Here is a 19,837-nt window from a genome sequence, read left to right on the forward strand (position 1 = left end):
TGTGGACGCTGCTTTCATGCCCGCAAGTAGACAGGGAGACAGACCAGACCCTTAGGCAGCTTTACTAGTGATTGCATAGAAGTGCTCCATTTGATCCGGAGCTGCAGTTTTGTTGGTACTATTCTTTTATGCACATATTTGGGCATGGCGGGGTCCTGTCCCGTCTTTATGATATTACATACTCCATGTAGAGGCTCGTAAACAGATGAACATAGCTGGATATCCCATAACCTTATCAGTTTATATTTTGTATATCATTTTTGGTAGCATTCTCGGCTTGTCTATATGGGCATAGTTAAAGATGTTTATATAGGTGCGCCTATGTTCGATGGAACTTGTGTCTTTTGGTTTTGTGGTGATTAGGAGTTAGCCATGTGGCTCACCTAGATATGATTATGAGAGTATGGTAAGAGGTGCTCGGTAGGTTAGCTCCGGGTGCCCGTCATGGCCCTCCGGTTGGATCGTGATAGCATCGGGCGATCTTGAAGATGATCAAGATAGGGGATCTCATCGGAATGCCACTGAACCGGGGTCGGCTCTTGCTGTTGAAATTGGCTTTGCAGCATTGGCGCTTGCTGGTCAAAAGTTCTTCCTGGTGTGCCGGACTATTCATCATGTCTTGCAACAGTTCTACTTGGTATTGAGGATTAGTACCAACCTCAACGTCATCCTCACTTTCTTCATCTTCACTTTCCTCCGCATTAGGTATTCCCTCCCTTTCACTTGATGATGTCACTATCTAATTCAAATAATCCGGACCATCCAGAGCAGCTCTTTGCCTATAATTTGGTGCAAAAACCACATTTTCCCTACATAAGAAACTAGCGTATTTTAACTACTAGACATCAAATAATACTATTGATGTTAAAAAAGTAGACGTACCGATAGTAATCAACTGCACCGAAACTTGAGGAAGGACCATCGTTTTGAGTAGGTGTATAACCCGTAAAAAATATAATCAACATCATTAGTAGCATTCAAGTAATAAACAAATGCTACTACACATAATAATAATGATAATAATGAATATTTACCACTGCCCATCAAATTGCTGACTTAAAATTTCCAGAGGAATTTGGCTCCTCAAAATGCCTTCATAAGTCCTCATATCAAGGTAATTGTGTTCATGGGTAGGTTCCGCTTCAGTAACTTCAGCCTGAATTCTAGATGGGTTGCCCTATGAGGTCTATTTCGGGCTTCCCGAGGAGCTATAACCATGACTTCAAGTCGATTAATGGGGACCTTTTGTACGTACATTTCAAGGACGTTTAAAGTTATGCATTCCCTATAATAGTAAGGCGCCTTGAAATAATCCGTCAAAGAATCATCGTCTTGAATATACCACTGCCCATAACTAACTACACCTTGAGGCTTAAATGATATTGGATATCTTCTAATTATATTTAAATCAAAATCACCGATACTCACTTGTAGTCTATTATACAAGGCTTGGAGTAGTTTTGAGAATTTTAAGTGGACACTTAACATGGTATTTTGGGGGAGAATCATAACGCAAATTATTTTCCTCAAATATAATTTCTCCATCCCAGAATAAAGAAACTCTAATTTTTGAAGCATATTCCATTTCTTGACTAATTTAGGAGTACAAAATGTAAAAGTTGGATGAAACTTAGAATTTGTGTAAAATAAAGAAATTAGATGAAACTTAGAAACTGTGTTTTCCTTTCATACAAAATCCGTATTAATAAGGTTTGAATGCGTTTGAATTTTCAATCAACGCATGCATGCAATTAGTGTGTCTTGCAGTGTTACGTCCAGTCAAATTAAATACGGAGTGTTGCATAACGCATGAATTTACTGCGTTATGTCAGTATAGTCCAGTTTGCACAGATATAGCCTAGTAATTTACTGCTTTATGTCAGAATAACGCAGTAAATTAATGCGTTATTAATAGATAATGCAGTAAATTACTGCATTATTCTGACATAACGCAGTATATTACCGCGCTATATCTGTGCGCTGTGTTGTCCACCTCAGTTGTCATACAGAGAAACGTCATAATTCGAATCCAAAATTTACGTTTCATGCTAGAAAGTGTTATATAACGTAATTGACGAATAACTACCAACCACAGAAAATTTAGTTACTATGTCATTTTTTAACCAATTTGGAGATATTAGTCGTATTACAACGTTCTCTCTAGGAGATATATTCGACGCAATGGGTAGGACATGGGAATTGGGTGAAGATTTTGAATACTCGAATAACCCGAACTAAAGATACAACCAATGTTACAAGAATATGATGACAGGCGAGTGGAATTGGCGTGTTAGGGAGGCTGCAGCACTAGAACAAAACTTGAGGTCACTAGGGCTTAAACGCCCAAAAAGACATGCTATGTCAATGCCTCGTGGCACTCCACAAGAGTTGAATTTTGCTCTTAACCATTTTCGCGAAGAGAACAATCGGATGAAAATACGTTGCCTCAGGGTAGAATATGGTCAACATAGTTATGCTAGATTCAGATCCAAGTGGGATTCGGACTGTGAGATGTCCGATAACGATGATTCCCCATGATATTATTAATAGTTGTACTGTATTAAATAAATTTGGTGGAGTCATAGTCATGATCCCACAACCTATTGAGTTTGATACTTATATAAAGAGCCTTTTGCTACTTAGTATCTACTTAAAATTCAATGTCGAATAGTAGAAATATAGATTAGTCGACATTTTTTCCACAGGATTTGAATAGTAGTGGTGATGACAACTCAAATCAAAGCAACTATTCCGGTGATTCCTCAACTGATAACAGTGAATTCGTGCTAGACGATTTCAAGCCCTACCTTTTAATAGAGCGTAATGACGATTTTCGTGAGTTAAAATATTCAGATCCACGTGAATATTATTGTGGTTTACGTCACGAATGGGCATATCGGTATGCCGAATCACAACGTCTTGTCGTGACTTGAAAAATCTCAACGCTCAAATCCCAACAAGGTACTCAATAACCATGCATCGAGTAGGTCCAGAAACATGCGAGGCTGCCGTACAAAGGATTAGAAAAGAAAACAGCAGAATGCTAGCAAGACGTTATAGATTTTACATGCTAAAGTTGGTCGAAGAACAAACATCATCAACAAGTAGAGAATTAGCATCTGCAGAAAAAAGATATGTCTTAAGAAACCCAAAATATTGTTCTGAGGACGAAGTTGAGGACTTCTATTCTGATGATGATTAGGAATATTGTGATTTTAATTTTATGTTTAATTTATGATGATGTTGTTAATTTGAAGAATATTAGTAAGTTTAGTTTTGCATCAACTCAAGGGCATGAATTGATAAATGTATTTTAAGTTTTTTCTTTCTTTGATGATTGTATTTTTTCTACTTTCGGTTTGTTATTAATGAACAAGTTAAGTATTTTCGTATTGTTATAACTTAAAGCTAATGACACCAAGTCTTCAAACAAAAATGGAGTTCGAGTACTTTTCAACCACTAAAATGACAATCCGAAATTTTGCTTATCTTTGATGTATTGAGCCTACCTTATTAATCGCACAAAAACAAGTAGGGTTCTATATAAAATATTAAAGTTTTAAAGTCCCGAAACATGATTAATCTATGACTAAAGTACGTAAAAAGGTGTAAAGAAAGAGGAGTTTAACCAAAAGAAAAAAAAAGGACTCTTTTAAAGGCGTTAAAGGTAGTATGGTCACTTTTTTTTTGTTGGAATATTTTGGTTCAAATGGTTTTTTTTGGGTTGGTTCCGGACTATACAAATAGAGGAAGGGGCCCATTTGAAGAGGCACGCATGCTTGGGTAGCACTATACAAATAGAGGAAGCGGCCCATTTGAAGAGGCAAAACGAAACGGATGGCTATGTTCCCTCCACGACTCCAACTACACTTCATCTCTGCTGTTTTCTCCAAGTCGTGGTGTCGTAGTTGCTTTAGAAGTACTCAATCAGAGTTTGAGTAATTAGTAGAATGTAAAAGTAGACCCACCGCAGAGCAATTAGATTGATATTACACATACTGGAGCAAGTAGAATTGGAAGAAGGATTTTGAGTTATTAGTGTGTTTTGGTATTGAAGAAAATGCAGAATGATGAGGTAGTGGTAAACGTACACCCATGAAAGGTATATCTTTCTCAGAAACACTATCAGCCTTTGCATTTGCATACACTGGCATTGGCTGTAACGCGTACATCAAGCCCACTCATGCTTACACAATTATGGCTAAGAAGACCAAGAGTTCCGACACACCCTCTTCTAAAGTACCTACTCTCTCCTTGCTTACCTTTCCTCTTCTTGTATTTATCTGAATTCATTTTTAGGTCTATCATAGCATATTCTTAATTATGTCTTCATTGAGGACTAATGAATTTTGATTCGAACTAATGCAAACACTTATGGGGGTAAAACGTGTTTTTTTCTGGGATGGAATAGTCCCAAAAAATAAAAATAAAAGAGAGGTAGAAATGTGATTTGTTTTTCAGAAAAAGAATAGTCTCATACTGGGGCAAGAAGAACAGGCGACTATTGATGCATCATCTGGTCCTTTACAAGATATGGAAAATCAGAATGGAATTTTGCAAGTTGGCCTGCACATCACCATTATAAATTAACAACTGGAATTTTAAATTTGTGGTTGAGGGACTAGTGTTTAGTATATGCTGATTCTTCAATTAGAAAAAGAGAAGTGATCAATTATTGCTCTTGACGGAAGTTCTGTGAAAAACCATTCAGATTTGTCATACACATTTGGTGATAAGTTTCTTCCAAATGGAAATGTACTCTCGGGTAAACAGAGAAGCTGAGGAGGATCCAGAATTTGACGGTTCGAGTTTGAAATTAGACCAAGCCGTTCTGATTTATTTGTTTGAAATCTATTATTTGTACTTATTAGTGAATCTTTTAACATATAATACATGGTCTGAGCTAATACTACTGGGTTTGGATAAACCCATAACTTCTTAAACTACATCTATCCCTGTAGAGAAGTAGATTGTGATGCTGCATCGGGTCTGTTCTAGAATGATAAGGAGCCAATGTCATTATGCTTTTGGATAATACTGAAAGGAGACATAAAAGTTAATGGGACTTCAAGAAACAATAAACAAGTATATAAAAGGGCAGCCCGGTGCACTAAGCTCCCGCTATGCGCGGGGTTCGGGGAAGGACCGGACCACAAGGGTCTATTGTACGCAGCCTTGCCCTGCATTTCAGCAAGAGGTTGTTTCCACGGGTCAAACCCGTGACCTCTTGGTCACAATAAACAAGTATTTAAGGAGAAAGAAAACGGGGTTCTTGTAGCCTATCTTAAGTACTTGGTCATTAACCTCCTCTCTAAATTATCATATTTCCTGATTGCCCCGCCAAATTTGAGTATAAACTAACCTCCACTATAGTTCAATATTTCATTTGGAGAATATTCCTCTCTTCATCAAAAGTTAGTTGGACTGCTACTTTTTAGTTATGAACCAACTATTGTTTAAATATACTTCCCTGTCTATTGTATTTCAAACTTTGGTTAATTTCTTAATATCTTTTAGACATATAGTTTTCTTTTACCATAATGAATTCATTGTACAAATGGTTGCTATTGTTCTATAAAGTAAAGTAAATTAAAAAAAAAAAAAACTTTTACGTTCCTTACTCTATTAGATGTCAAATTTTGAAAAATCAAAATCTAGTAGTATCATATTTTAGAATTTTAAATTTAATTTAAAGAAACATTAGCTGTAAAGTTTATAGAGATTTCACTCAATAAAGGAAAAGGAAATAAAATCTACTAATGATTTAGGTTGTCTAGTTAGTTATACCTTGTTTTAAGAAACATAAGAGATTGCTAGGACTATGATGTAAATGAACACATTTAATGACAAACTACAGGGAAGATACTATAACTGGACTTAAGAATTATCAAGGCAAAATAGATAAAATGTGAGTAATAGGATATGAAGCATTGTTGTGCTTTGATCATGACCCAAGAAAATCTCAGTATATAAGGACCCTAAACGCTCATTGTGATATTCAGCAGCTTGATAATAAAGCACTTCCTCGCTTATTTTATGTGTTTTAGTTTGACTGCCTCGGAGTTTAATAAAGTAAGGAAGACTTTTATATCTTGTGGTCTTAATCTAAAGATGTGTATAATGTACCAAAGATGTGTATAATGTACCAAAATGCCTTTTGATTCTTGTGGTCTTAAACATGCTATGTAGGATATTGGAATTAAAGAGTTATTAGAAAAAAAAGAGAACAAGAGGGGGTTGCTCAGATGGTAAGCACCGTCCACCTCTAACCCGAAGGTTGTGGGTTCGACTCACCAAGGAAGCAAAAAGGGGAAGCTCCTAGGGGAAGTGTGAAAAAAATAAAAAAAATAAAAATAAAAGGTGGTCTTTACTTGAAACAAATTAAAAGGACAGCAAGACATATAAATTGAAACAGAGGGAGTAGTACTTTTTGTTGCTGACACCATGGGATAGAAATGTACAGAACTTGGCATCATTCGTCTACCTAAAGACAGAGTGCTTTTTGTCTTTTTAAGTACTCTAAATAGCTTCCTTGTTAGCAATCACAATCTTTTCGATGTTATGGATAAGGTGAGTTATCAGAAATGATAGAAGTAACGAAGAAACTTTGCTCGCTTTGTCAAACATATAGGCACTCCATTTGTTTTGAAGTGATTGGAAATGTTCGTCTGTCTATCTATTGTTTTTTTTATGAAATAATCTTGCTGCAGTATATCTAAGTTGCTCACAAGTGGATCTATCGCTTCTATGGCCACCTAGACATGCAAGTGTTAGAAGTGGATTTTGAAAGTAATTTTCATTGAGTGCTGGAGCTGGTCAACTGAAAAGATTTTTGGGGATCATAATTGTATGATGGAGAAATTATTAAATTGGACACAAAATCACAGTTGCTGAAAACTAATTGCAGCAAACAGTTATTTGGACGTCATGGGATACCAAACCATGTATTAATCCGTCCACTGGAAATGTGTCCTAGTTTTGCCAATCTTTCCCATTTTTCAACTGATATTTGCGTACTTTTTACAATTTTTAAAGTACTTTGATAATTCCACCTAGAAATGACAAGATTGTTCTCTAATTTGAATGTCAAGCTGAAATATTTAAATCTTATATACTTTATTTCTTCGAGTTCAAATAGGATACTGAGACACCTCCTCCGAGGATTACATCAAACTTGAAGCAGAATTTGCAGTTCCTAAGATTATGGAAGGTCAGTCTTCGATTAATATCAATGGAGCCTGTATTTAAATATTCCTTTCAGCAATTCATATTGCGGAAAAATCCTTTAGGAGTTCCAAAAGAGAAAATCCAGTACTCCGAAGCCTGCTACTAGTTATCGTAAGAAGAAGGTGGAGAAGGAAGACCTGCCAGAAGACGATGAGATCTATCGCGATCCTACTTTGGCACTATACTAGTAATTTTTTTTTTCCAGGTCTCATCTATAATGAATTTTCTTGTTCGGTAGACATCATAATGGATGAGTTGAGAAACTACTGGTTTCTTTGAACTTTCTGTAGTACAAATCAGGTATTAGATATTGCAGTTCCCGTCTTGCTTGTTGATGGATATAATGTGTGTGGATATTGGCCAAAGTTGAAGAAGCATTTTATGAATGGAAGTCTTGACATTGCTCGTCAAAAGCTCATTGATGAACTTGTATCATTCAGTTTGCTAAGAGGTTTGGGTTCTTCTTATCCTTCAATGAGCCTGTTACTATGTTGCGTTAAAGCTTGCTAGGGCACATGTAGAAGAGCCTGGCTCTAGAATAACATGAATAAAGTTATCTCCGTGTGACTTATATGTCACTTATTCGAGTTGTGGAATCAGGCACTGGTACTTGCATTAGGCTAGGCGGCCTACATCATACTTCCTTGTGGTGTATCCCTTCCCCATACCCTGTGTGAACGCAGGTTGCTTTGTGCACCGGGCTGCCCTTTTCATAGTTGCGTCTCAAAATTCACTTGAAAGGATCATAACTATCCTTGTAGCGATTACCTTCTCTGATACTTGTATTTTCTGAAGTAGTTATCTGATACAGATTCTGCTACTGTTTTCTATTAGATGACTATTTTCTAGGACTAGTTATATTTTTCTTGCAAAGCTTTATGTTGGTGTTTTCTTCTGTTTTCCATCAGATAATTGGCATCTAGATTGAAATAAGCTGGTAGAAATCCCGTATTGTCAAACTAGTGCTCTCTGTATACTTATTCATGTCTAATTAATTCTCGATGGATAAATGTCCCTATCTCATTTCAGTATATTGCAGAGGTGAAAGTGGTGGTTGTATTTGATGCCATGATGTCTGGACTACCTACACACAAGGAAAACTTTGAGGGGTAATTCCTATTAGACAATGATAAGCAACCCCCACAGTTACGTTCTGTGGATATATATCTGTCTGATGGACAGGCTCTCGGATTTGCGACTCCCTCCATTTCAATTTGTTTGTCTTACTTTCCTTTTTAGTCTGTGCCTCTTTCCTTTTTTGGCAACTCTTTAATTCCAATTTTCCACATGACATGTTTAGGACTACAAGATTAAAGGGCATTTTGGTATACATATCTTTAGTTTAAGACCACAAGATTCAAAAGTCTTCTTTACTTTCTTAATCTCCGTGCCAAGTCAAAGCCAGACAAACAAATTGAAACGGAAGGAGTATTACTCTTTTGCTTGTTCTGTCATTGCGTAGTTTCAACTTATGGAGTCAGACTCTTCTCCTCCTTTCAAAAGGTAATATGTGGATATGCCATTGCATACTAATGCTATATGCTATTGATTGTTAATAGCAAGGCAGTGACACATGCTTGTGAAATATTCTTGGGCCTTGACGTGATATCACGTCTATTATATTATTTTACTTGTTTTATTCATTGTTTATAATATAAAAACAATTATGAGTCTGGAATTGAGTATACTTTCAAGGATTTCTTGTTGTGGTTTTTTTCAGTCTCTATTTTCTCCCACTTTTGAGTTGTTCAAGTGACAAAAGAAGAAGTCTGATTTCATTATCATATTTTTCATGTTCCTTGATATTTGATTCAGAAACCAAACTTGCAATGGTCAATTTTTAAAATGACAGTTCATTTATACGTCTACTTTTCAGTTTCTTAGATCTTGTATCGATCTACTTGTCCTATTAAAGCTCTTGATATGCATTCTAGTAGTAGAGTTCCATGACTAGCTACTTTGTTTTGCAGCGTTGATGTAGTATACTCAAGTGAAACATGTGCTGATGCATGGATTGAGAAGGAGGTGAGAATGTGATGAAGTTCAATTTTAGAGAAGATTTATCATTTTTATTTTCAAGTTGGTGGGTGAATGAATTTAACAATGTGTGCTGGTACTAGAAGTATGTTATTTTTTTTGTTTTTTTGTTTTTGTTTTGAAACAGTTAACATTCTATTATAGACAAAGCTACACCAAAGGTGTACTTCAGTAATACTTACAAGTAGTGGTTACAAAGGCAAAACCTACCACCTAGGACCTTCACAGACAATCTAAAACAGTGACAATGTCCTCAGCCTCTTGAGGAAGGTCATGAATACACCAAAAATAGAAAAAAACTAGACAATTCATTTTCAATTTCTGAAAGGAGATACTCTTGTCTTTAAAACATCTCTGGTTACTCTCCTTCCAAATTGTCCACCAAATGCAAGCTGGGACAATCTTCCATCTCTCCCTGTGTCCTGACATATTCCCATCTCTATTCTACCAAGCTAGAACATCCAATGTACTCCTTGGCATTGTCCACCTGATTCCCCTCAAAGCTAGAACATCCAATGTACTAGAAGTATGTTATCTTGATAGCATTTTTTGATGGTAAATCGTCTTTCTGCGAGAACAATTGCAAAATGAATGCTCATTTGCATTAGAAGTTAAGGTTGAATCATTGCTTTGACTTAGTATGGGTTGATGTTCATCTGTTCTTACCTTTTTATCCATGTCATAATACAGTGCAGATTTTGCTGTCAAGATTGTGCATTTAGGATCAAGATAGCGCACTTTTGTGCTAATCCTTTTTGTAGCCTGTTTGGCCAAGCTTTTGCGAGGCCAAAAGTGCTTATTTTAAAAAGTGAGGTGTTTGCCAAGCTTTTAGGACAAAATAAGTGCTTCTGGGGAGTAGCAGAAGCTGTTTTTAGAAGCTAAAAGAAAGTGGCTTTTCTCCAAAAGTACTTTCTTGAAAAACACTTTTTAGGAAATAAAACACTTTTTAAAAGCTTGGCCAAACATTAATTGTCGCTCAAAAGTGCTTTTCAAATTGATTAGCCAAACAAAACTGTTTCTCACCAAAAATACTTTTTTGAAAAGCACTTTTCAATATAAGCTGATTTTAGAAGCTTGGCCAAACAGGCTATTAATTTCTATTACAGAAAACCATGTCTAGCTTAATCCTTAACCAGATGAATGCATGGTATTCATGTGAAATCATAGTGTATGTCCCATGAATTTCCTAGTCTATTTTGCTGACATTAGAGTTTGGACCACAAGAGGTTGAAGGGGAATTGTACTTGGTATGGTTGAACGTGAAAGTTACCTCTCCAGTTCTTGTGTGATCTGCAACACCACCATTAGATGCAAAACTGCCTTACAATGGATAATAAAAACTAGTTTGCTTGATGCACATACCTTTATGTATAATATTTGGACTGATAGATTTGTTCTCCATAACATTGATAGGTGGTCGCGTTAAGGGAGGATGGGTGTCCAAAAGTCTGGGTTGTCACATCTGATCATAATCAGCAGCATGCAGCCTATGGAGCAGTATGTACTTCTACCTTGACATGTGATCTAAACGAAAAAGAACAATCAGTTTGCTTCTAACATTTTTGTTTTGGAAAGAGGATGGTTGTGAAACGCTCCTTTTCTTCTTTGACTAAAATGACTATTTTAGTGCAAGTTCTTTGAGGTTGGTATAGTATCAAATGGTTGGAATAGCTCTCATCCCTTTGGGTCAGTGACTGGGGGTGGGGGCATTCACTTTAGTTAGGCAGACTGGCTAAATTTGTTCAACTATTAACTCAAATATTTCTTCATTTCTCAGATTTTCTTTTCAGGCTTAACACTACACTTCAAGTTGTGCATTGTGCGTCCATTTGTCAAAGGCCATTTTTGTTAATGTTACTTGTCCAAAAAACAAAACAAGCGAACTGTGAAGTGCATGGTTACTATCATCAACTCTTTAATCAAAAGGCAGAAACAGATTTCTTTTGCTGGTATTTGAGTTACATACATATTGGTTTTAAATGTCATGTTCCTTCAGAATTTTCTTAATTCAAGTGAAGTTCTTATGCCTGTGATATCCTGATCCATATACTAACTGAAGTACACCAATAACTTTGCCCTCTGCTTTGAATCTGATTATATATTTCTGATAGCACTCACGCATTTCAAAATTTTCTGGTACTCTAAGCTTCCATGGCAGTAAAGCCATTAGCTATCTGTTTCAGAATAAAAAAATAAAATGAGTAGCTATTTCAGCCACAGTTGGCGACCTCTTTTCATCGCCATCCATTCTCTAGCCAACATCCTTTGGGTAGAGACTGATTTCCTTGTTCAAATTTTTATGGTTATACCAGGGGGCTTTTGTTTGGAGCTGCAAGGCATTAATCTCTGAGGTAATATGCAAATATCATCTTCTTAATCTTTGTCATCTCTCAATTTGCTTTGCTACTTCATGTCTCGAAACAGAAGAAACGAAGTTGAGAGTCTCAAATAGCTAAACTAGCTAAGTTGCGCGGGCACCTACCTTTCCGACCTCGGTAGGCGAACCCTTATCCCAACAGTCTCAAATACATGAATTAATAAATAAACAAGCGGAAGAGATAGAAATACATAAGTCTGACATAATAATAGATAGAATACGCGGAATACATCAAACCTCCCCAGATATCTGTCTAATCATACAAGAGCAATTAACTAGATACAAGTCTGAAAATAACAAAATACATCAAATGTCTGAATATGTCTCGGAACGTAAATAAGACATAGAATAAGGAAGAATCTCCAAGGCGGCGAACGTCCCCATGCTCACCCTGTAAGACTCTGAGCAGCAACTCTCGCACAAAGATCAGCCACGAGATATGGAGGTCGATCCTACCTAGAACTCTGCATTCATAAAAGAATGCAGCAAGTGCAGGTCAGTACAAACAACAAGTACTGATAGGTATCAGAGGCGACTAAGTTTAGCTAACACATATCAAGTCAATAAAGTAAAATATACAGGTAATCAATCAAGGTATAAGTCAAACACAAGCCAGAAATCAAGTCATGTCATCACCTAGGTTATAGCATCTAAACCCAGTTGTGTCAAGTCTCAAATACTCAGTCCGAATCCGTATATCACAAGAATATTACAACAGAAGCCAAGTGCAATGCAATGCAATAATGTATGAAATGTATATGCAATGCAATGCTGTGTACACATGTACTCCGAACGGAAATATCAACATCTCGGTAGCACAACCCATGGGGGACCTGCGGAGTCCATGTACCTCACGGCTCCGGCATAAACCTCGACAACCGCTGCCTCATGATTCCGGCAAAAACCTTGGCAATCGGTACGCACAACCTCGATTTCGGGACAACCATCGGATATCGGTCCTCACGTCACTCTCATCCAACTGAGCCCAACTCATCACAGTGTTTCCTCAAGTATCATCAGTGTGTCAACAATATATCATGCAGGATGAGAATGCGTGCAATGTATGAGTTCAATGTCAATAATCAGATCAATATTACAAGTACCAAGCATGGGTACGCCAACAATATCATGAAAAGGCTACACAAGCCATATAGAACACTATTCTCGTATCAAACGTCAACAAGTAAGATACTACAATATCATGAAAAGGCTACACAAGCCATGTAGAATACTATCCTCGTATCAAACGTCAACAAGTAAGATGCTACAATATCATGATCAAGATATATCAATACTCTCCAATATCTAGTATCATCACGTGGCATCAAATCAACAACAATAGAACAAATCAAATCACATCACAACGGGGTGGCTAGCCCCAATCACACAACAGGGCCTAACCTAAGACAATATCCAACTCAACTTCACACCCGAAGGTTTACATGCTTTCTCCGATAATATCGTTTAAATATATGCTTCGCTAAACGAAGTCTCACCATAGGGTAAATCGTAACCTACCTGGAAGGCCGAACAACAATATCACCAACAATCACTCCTTAGCCTTTCCTTTCCTTTGAGCCTCGAGATCAAGAAAGTCTAAGCATATTAGAATCATGGAATTAGAATCAAGAAGAACATCAAACAAACCCTACTGCTATTCAAGACCCAAATCCCTAACCTATGGAATAAAGTTTATGAACTAGAAAGGTGAAATTAGGAATCTAAAGGTCCCAGCATGAAATTAAACCTCTACGTGGTCAATTCCCATCAATAGCAAGCTAGAATAATCAACAATTCACTCAATTTCGGATTCTAGGCAAAACCCCCAAATTTGGGCACAAACCCTAACTTTCAATTCCACAAATTAGCCTCTAATTAGGAAGAAATGAAATAGAGGATTCTAATCATCAATTCAATGCTTAAAAAAGCTAACCCAACCAACAAATCATGATTTAGAAGCCTAGAAAGAATATTTATGGAACCCCTTCTTAATCTTCAATTACTTAATGAACTATCAACATAAAGGGATTCTAAGATGATTAGGGATAATGGAATAGCAAAGGGATTAGAAGGACTTACCACTAAGAATTTTCTCATAGAATACCCTAGATTTGCTCCCAATAGCTCAGATTTCGGAATAGTAATAACTGAGAGACTAAGGGCTTTAATACACAATTAATAGAATAACATGCCCGATACCGTTACTGTGGCTGCTGCGGTCCCGCTCCAACGGCCTCTTAGACCCCCTGACGGTATTCCCACAAATGCTCTAGGCCATTATGGTAGTCTACCCAACCGCTACGGCGGTACCGCTGGGGCGGATACCAGCACCAGAAATTCCCAAAATAAACACAATCTTAATCCGAAATCCCGACTAATACCCGAGGCCATCTGCTCACAAACCACATACACAGACACACATAAAACCCGCTACGAACGCACTCCTGGCCTCAAAATTCCCAACGGAGGTCTCGTTGACCAAGTCAACCCCCGATGCCTCAATTCCAACTTCCCAACCCAAGTCCCAAAATGCACCTGAGTGCAATGGGAACCGAACTAGATATGCACACAAGTTCTAAATGACCATCCGGACCTCTCGAAATCGATGGATTTCCGAAAAAGGTTCGTTTACCTAAAAGTCAACTTTGAGTCAGCTCTTTTTGCTTAAAGCGATTTTTTCCCAAAAAGTCACCAAAATCAACCCCGAACACCTCGGGAAGCGTGTCAACGGTCCCCTCGGGTCAAAAGTGAGCTAACCAAGCTCGGGGAAGGGTCAAAAGTGCCGAAAAGACTATAACGACCAAGCGTGTCGTTACATAGTTCCACAAGACGCTTGGGTTCTAAGGTCAATTTTGTAGCACGTAGTATGATTTTCTACAGGATTCCAATTTCTGTTTTCTGTTGTAGGGAGGTTTTTGCATTGTCAGAGTCCAACATGGCCAGCGTCAGGTGTACCCTGTATAGTTAAGTCAGCTTGGTCCATGGCTCCATGCTATATCAATGTGAACATTTAATGAAATTTCGGGAACCGGAAGTAGTGTGAAACCAGCTCAGATATTGGTCCAAAAACACAATTACCGGCGGCAAACTTCTCAAACAAAACATCCTAGTTTGCACAGTGTACCCTGATTTTAGCCTGGTTCCATTCAACTATTATTGTTCTTTGACCAAGTGTTACCCTACATAACAAAACTTACTATGTTCAGGTCTATTGTTCCTTTTCTGTGTAATTCCCAGTAAAACAAACTTATTTCTAGTCTTCGGTGAAATGCCAGATAATATTGGCATGGCACCTGATAGGCTGAGACAACTATTACCCGAATGAGTTTTTGTTTTCAATTTTTGTGCTGGACCCTATGGGCCCTTAAATTTCACAAGAGACTTATCACATAAGGTCTTAAATACTATTTTTACTCTCCTTTATCCAATTTTTTTTGAAGCTATCTTTACTATCATCTAGTCAGATTCTTATTTTGAACTCAAGAAGCTCAATCGATTACAAGACCGTTAGGTTGAGGGGCAACGAATTTCCTGAGGGAAGGAGATGGAGAAGGAAACAAACAAAATCTTCAACTTTGTGTTGCATTTTTAATTGACATAATACGTAAACAGGCACTCAAACTTGGCCTTAGCCGGCAAGTAAGCGCTCCAACTTTGGGAGTGCACATATGAACACCTCAACTTGCCCCCACTGTCAGTTGAACATTCCAACTTACAAAATGATCATCTAGACACCTCCAAAATTATGTGTCACGTCAGCATCGGGTGGCCATGAGACACAGTGAGGCCAAGTTTGAGTGCCTATTTATATATTATGCCTTTTTAATTCTCTTTAATCTCTTGGAAAATCACATCTATTTTATTTTCGTTTATTATTAAAATTTGTTTTCGTTAGTTAAATATTCATGTTTAGAGGCTTCCTTTTTCCTTCCCAAAAATCTCTTTGTTTTTTATCTTTTTATTCTTTAATATTTGTAATTCTCTTTCTTTTCTTTCCTTTTTTTTCTTTCTCAATCTTCTTATCTTTTTTTCCTTCTCCATTTTCTTTCTAATGGAAAATTATGGGAGTTGCTCCTCAACTTAATGGGCGTAACCTAACAACCTATTGAAAGGTGCTTCTTGAGTCCAAAAAGGAAGTTCAAGGGCTTACATGGGAGTAATTATAGTGTAGAGCTTATGCAATACTGTTGTGTTAAGTTTAAAGCTATATGGTCCTTTGCCCTAATGTATTGCGTAGTAAGTATGCTACTCAGACTCTTTAAAAATGGACATGGGTGCATGTCGGATCCTCCAAAAGTAGTGCATTTTTAAGGATCCGACACGGGTGCGACATCATTGGAGAGTCCGAGCAACAACTTACTAGTAAAAAATGTTTTTTGTACGGTACATGTACTCTGAGACTAGTCTTATTTTGAGTATAACTGACATTTGGATTAGAGGCTTTAAGAACGTGGTTTGCGCTGTTGGCATTGGCATGTTATCCTACTTTGTTTTAGTTAAAAGTGTCTAACACCTGTATTCTGTCATGGATATGAAGACTAGGTGCTTGAATGTTCTGATAAAGTGTTTGCACTAAGTAGTAACAGATACTTCTATGTATAGTCTGCACCCTACTTCTGATGTAATTTCCCTGATCCTTTGAGATGATGTAGATCAAAGCTTCACATAAGGAGGTTGAGAGAATGCTGCGGGAACATAGGTATATTGCGTAGCTTGAATTGTTTTCATTTCTTCTGTAATCTGAAGATTCCCCCCTTACTTTGGTTGGAAAAAGATTCATCTGAATGTATTTTTGGAAGGTTGAAGCCACTCACCTTTTCCATATTCTTCCTTGACCTCTCAAGAAAAAATATTTAACTTAGTGGATGCTAGTTTGCAATGGTTTGTTCTTGTATTTACCTTACACTTGTTTTTTTGTAATGCATATAATGTATCAGGCTTTCTTAAAGAGAGTTTTCAATAATGATTTTTTAACTTGTTTAAAGTTGTTTTGAAGGCATTTCTTGTGATTAGCCTTACAATCTACTTAATCTAGTTGAGGTTTGAAGGGACATTGCTGGATCCTTCATCTTTCTTACAGCATGTAGGTAAGCGTCATTTAGTACTTGACCTACTCAAGCCCCTTGTCCTTTGCTAAGCGGGTGAGAATGTAAACTCTAGCATGTTGATGAAGTCTAATGTATTTTCTAGTCTGTCTTGTTTCTTCTGATATGACAAAGAAAATGCTAGGTTATGCTTGACAAACAAGTATACGCCAGAACTAATAACAGTACGTACCTCACTAACTGCTGTAAGCTAAACCCAAAGGCAATTGTCTCGTGAATCATTTTCTTGGTTTTACGTTTAACTGAAGACACATAGTTAGAAATTCTTGAAGTAAAAGGTTGACAATACACATTTTGTATGATTGTGTGTGCACAATAAAATTAGGAAATTGTGGTACTGATGTTGCTTTTTGTTGTTATTGCTCTTTTCCCCTTCCGCTGAAGTAGTTATCATTTGCATTGTGGACATTTCAATCTCGTCAACTATATATAACTATCGCACCTAAGGGTGTGGCCTGGTGGTCAATGAAGTGGGTTAAGAACCATGGGGTCTCACGTTCAAATCCCAACAGACAAAAATCCAAGGGCGCGCAAGCTGGCCCGGACACCACGGTTATTTGAAAAAAACTATGTATAACTACCCATTCAGGATACTCCTTTCCTTTCCAGCTGTCGAATCAATTGGTGAAACTAGTAATGGGAGGCTATAGTATGACTAATGTATCCTATTCAACATTGTCTTTGTTTCACACTTATGTAATTTTTTTTATTCACAACTAATGCGATGCTAATAGTTGCTTGATGTATCGATTTCTTTGCAGATCTACTTCTATGCAAGGTAAATTGTTAAAGCACAACCTCGATGCAGAAGTTGTGGATGCTCTCAAGGACCTCAGGGATCAGCTTTCTCAAAATGAGACGCGAAGGTGATATAGTGTCACGAGAGGCTATATCAGAGACGAAACAGAATTTTAAGTCAATGGATGCCTAGTTATCACTGCACTAACAACTTTGTGACGGTAATTTTGGGATCACTATAAATACATGCATCTTGAAAAAAGTTCCAACCATGTGCGCATCTTGGGCTGATGCTACCTTCAACATACATTTGCCTCTTGGGTTATACCTTCTACCTTGTGACGACATCATGGAGATGCATACATTTAATTATCTTTCCCAGTTCTTGCTGTCCTTTCCCCCCTAATTCAACAATAGTTTCAGAAAAGTTGGATGTTGTATTTACAAGTTGTGTCCATTCTACATTGTACAGCATTGTCTGCTTATAGGGAGTGAGTGATATACAAGTTGGATCAGTTAATTGTTCTAGCTTTGATAATATTGCAAATATAACCTCTTATGATGTTGCGTGCACCCCTTTCCTGCTGCAGCTCTCAAATTGTGCATGGTGGTTACGGAATCACTGCATTCTAGTTTGCGTTGTTCATTCCCCCACAGAGCAAAGTTCATTTCTTTAAGAACTTCTTGAATTATATATCTGCTAAACATGCCTATTGGCTTCATGTGATATTTTGTTCAGCTCGTCTGTTGTACTCAATGCAGTCCGTGTATTGGCTGTATTCTGTTTATTGGCAAGAGTCAAATCTGGGACTTCTAAGTGATTATATGTTTCTATCATGTAAATCATGAAATGTAAGTGTTTAGGGTGTTTGGAAAAATTGTACTTACACTTGTCTATTACTGTGAAAGCACCATAGGGCAAATAATACAAAATTATGAAAGAAAAAAAGGTATTCATTCTGAGTCGATAGATAACTTTTTGTTTCTGCTGATCAGTCATGCAGCTGATGTAGCATTGTAAATCTTTTGTTCTCTTCGTCTCAATTTATGTGACACATCTTAAATGTAGCGCATAGTCTTATTGTATCAAATATAAGACAAAGGCGTCAAGTTCGATTTCAGCTCCGAGTTCAATTATTGTTGTTGGTAATCCGAACCCGAACCCGAACTCGAACCCAATTGTCGATTCGAGGGCAATGATGTTCCTTCTCCACTAGTGGAGATTCAAACTAAAGCAGCTTCGATTGATGGCCAGGTATGTAATACTGATGTTCTTAATTCGAGTACTGATGCTAAGGGTAATCAGGAGGGACAAAAATAGGTTGGATTATTTGAACGAAACAAATTCGCTGCAAAGGGAATGAACTTGACATATATCCCGCATGTAATTGAAGAGGGGGAAATAGTTGTTCATCTCCTTAAAGAGGATTTTGAAGCTATTATATATGTGGTTGGTAATACTCCTTCCATTGGTGTAATTGAAAGGTATATAGCTAGTCAATGGAACTTTGTATCCAAACCTAGGTCCTATATCATAATGATGGATAATTTGTGGTAAAGTTGATCAGTGTTAAGGATAGGGATGAGGTGTTGTTTTCAGGCCCATATACTATCAACAACAGACCTGTTATCACCAAGGCTTGGACCTCTGAGTTTAACTTCAATGAGGAAGTGCTTAAAACCATTCTTATATGGGTAAACTCCATAACCTATCCCTCACTAACTGGAGTAAAGATGGTTTAAGTGGAATTAGGAGTGCTCTTGGAAAGCCACTTTATGCGGATGATTGCACTACAAATGCAGACATGATTATCTATGCCAGGCTTTTGGTAGAGATGAAAGTCACCAGACCACTACCAGGAAGTGTCAGACTGTGTGATTCACACGGTAAAGTGGTGCACCAAACAATTTTGTATGAATGAAGTCATGTATATTGTCCAGTTTGCTGTCAAATTGGACACTTATGCCCAACAACTCAAATGGCTCAGCAAGGGCAGAAAGAGGTGAAACAAAAAGTCCATACAACTAAACAAAAAAAGGAGTGGAAATTCAATAGGCAGCTAGATCCATCTGTGGATCCTATTGATGCTCAAGGTAGATCATTGGACCAATTCTGCCCTGTGAATAAAATTACTACACCTGAACAAGGGTGAGTGTGGATTAGAAGACTGTTAATGGTAAAGCAATAGAAAAATCTCCTGGGAAGGCCCTCCTCAACAAGAAACAGTGATATGTAATGCATTTATTGCATTGATGGAGAATCCTAATGGTTTTTAGGTTTCTTGCTCACAAATTAAGAAGGATAGGATGATGACAGAAGTGAAAGATAGAGGGGGTACTGTGATCTAAAGTA

The 19,837-nt window shown here is 37.4% G+C and overlaps 1 protein-coding gene across 13 annotated transcripts; it reads left to right on the top strand.

The window, feature by feature from the left end:
• The first annotated feature begins 3,781 nt into the window (after window positions 1–3,781).
• On the top strand, window positions 3,782–18,057 carry LOC132623710 (uncharacterized). Of its 13 annotated transcripts, none has more exons than XR_009576348.1 (12): window positions 3,786–4,239; window positions 7,139–7,210; window positions 7,290–7,414; window positions 7,518–7,678; window positions 8,267–8,336; window positions 9,198–9,252; window positions 10,678–10,761; window positions 11,577–11,615; window positions 16,294–16,340; window positions 16,638–16,728; window positions 17,134–17,406; window positions 17,508–18,057. XR_009576348.1 is itself a non-coding variant. In XM_060338501.1 (11 exons), the coding sequence occupies exons 1-10, from the start codon at window positions 4,096–4,098 to the stop codon at window positions 16,678–16,680; spliced, it is 801 nt and encodes a 266-aa protein (XP_060194484.1). In that variant the 5' UTR covers window positions 3,787–4,095; the 3' UTR covers window positions 16,681–16,728; window positions 17,508–18,057. The 13 variants fall into 13 exon arrangements, 5 of the variants coding, with proteins under 5 accessions (XP_060194485.1, XP_060194483.1, XP_060194486.1 ...); XR_009576351.1 differs by having other exon boundaries at window positions 3,787–4,239; window positions 16,677–16,728; XR_009576353.1 differs by lacking the exon at window positions 11,577–11,615 and having other exon boundaries at window positions 3,784–4,239.
• Window positions 18,058–19,837: the final 1,780 nt, after the last annotated feature.

Source organism: Lycium barbarum, chromosome 12 (assembly GCF_019175385.1).
Source record: "Lycium barbarum isolate Lr01 chromosome 12, ASM1917538v2, whole genome shotgun sequence".
NCBI lineage: Eukaryota > Viridiplantae > Streptophyta > Magnoliopsida > Solanales > Solanaceae > Lycium > Lycium barbarum.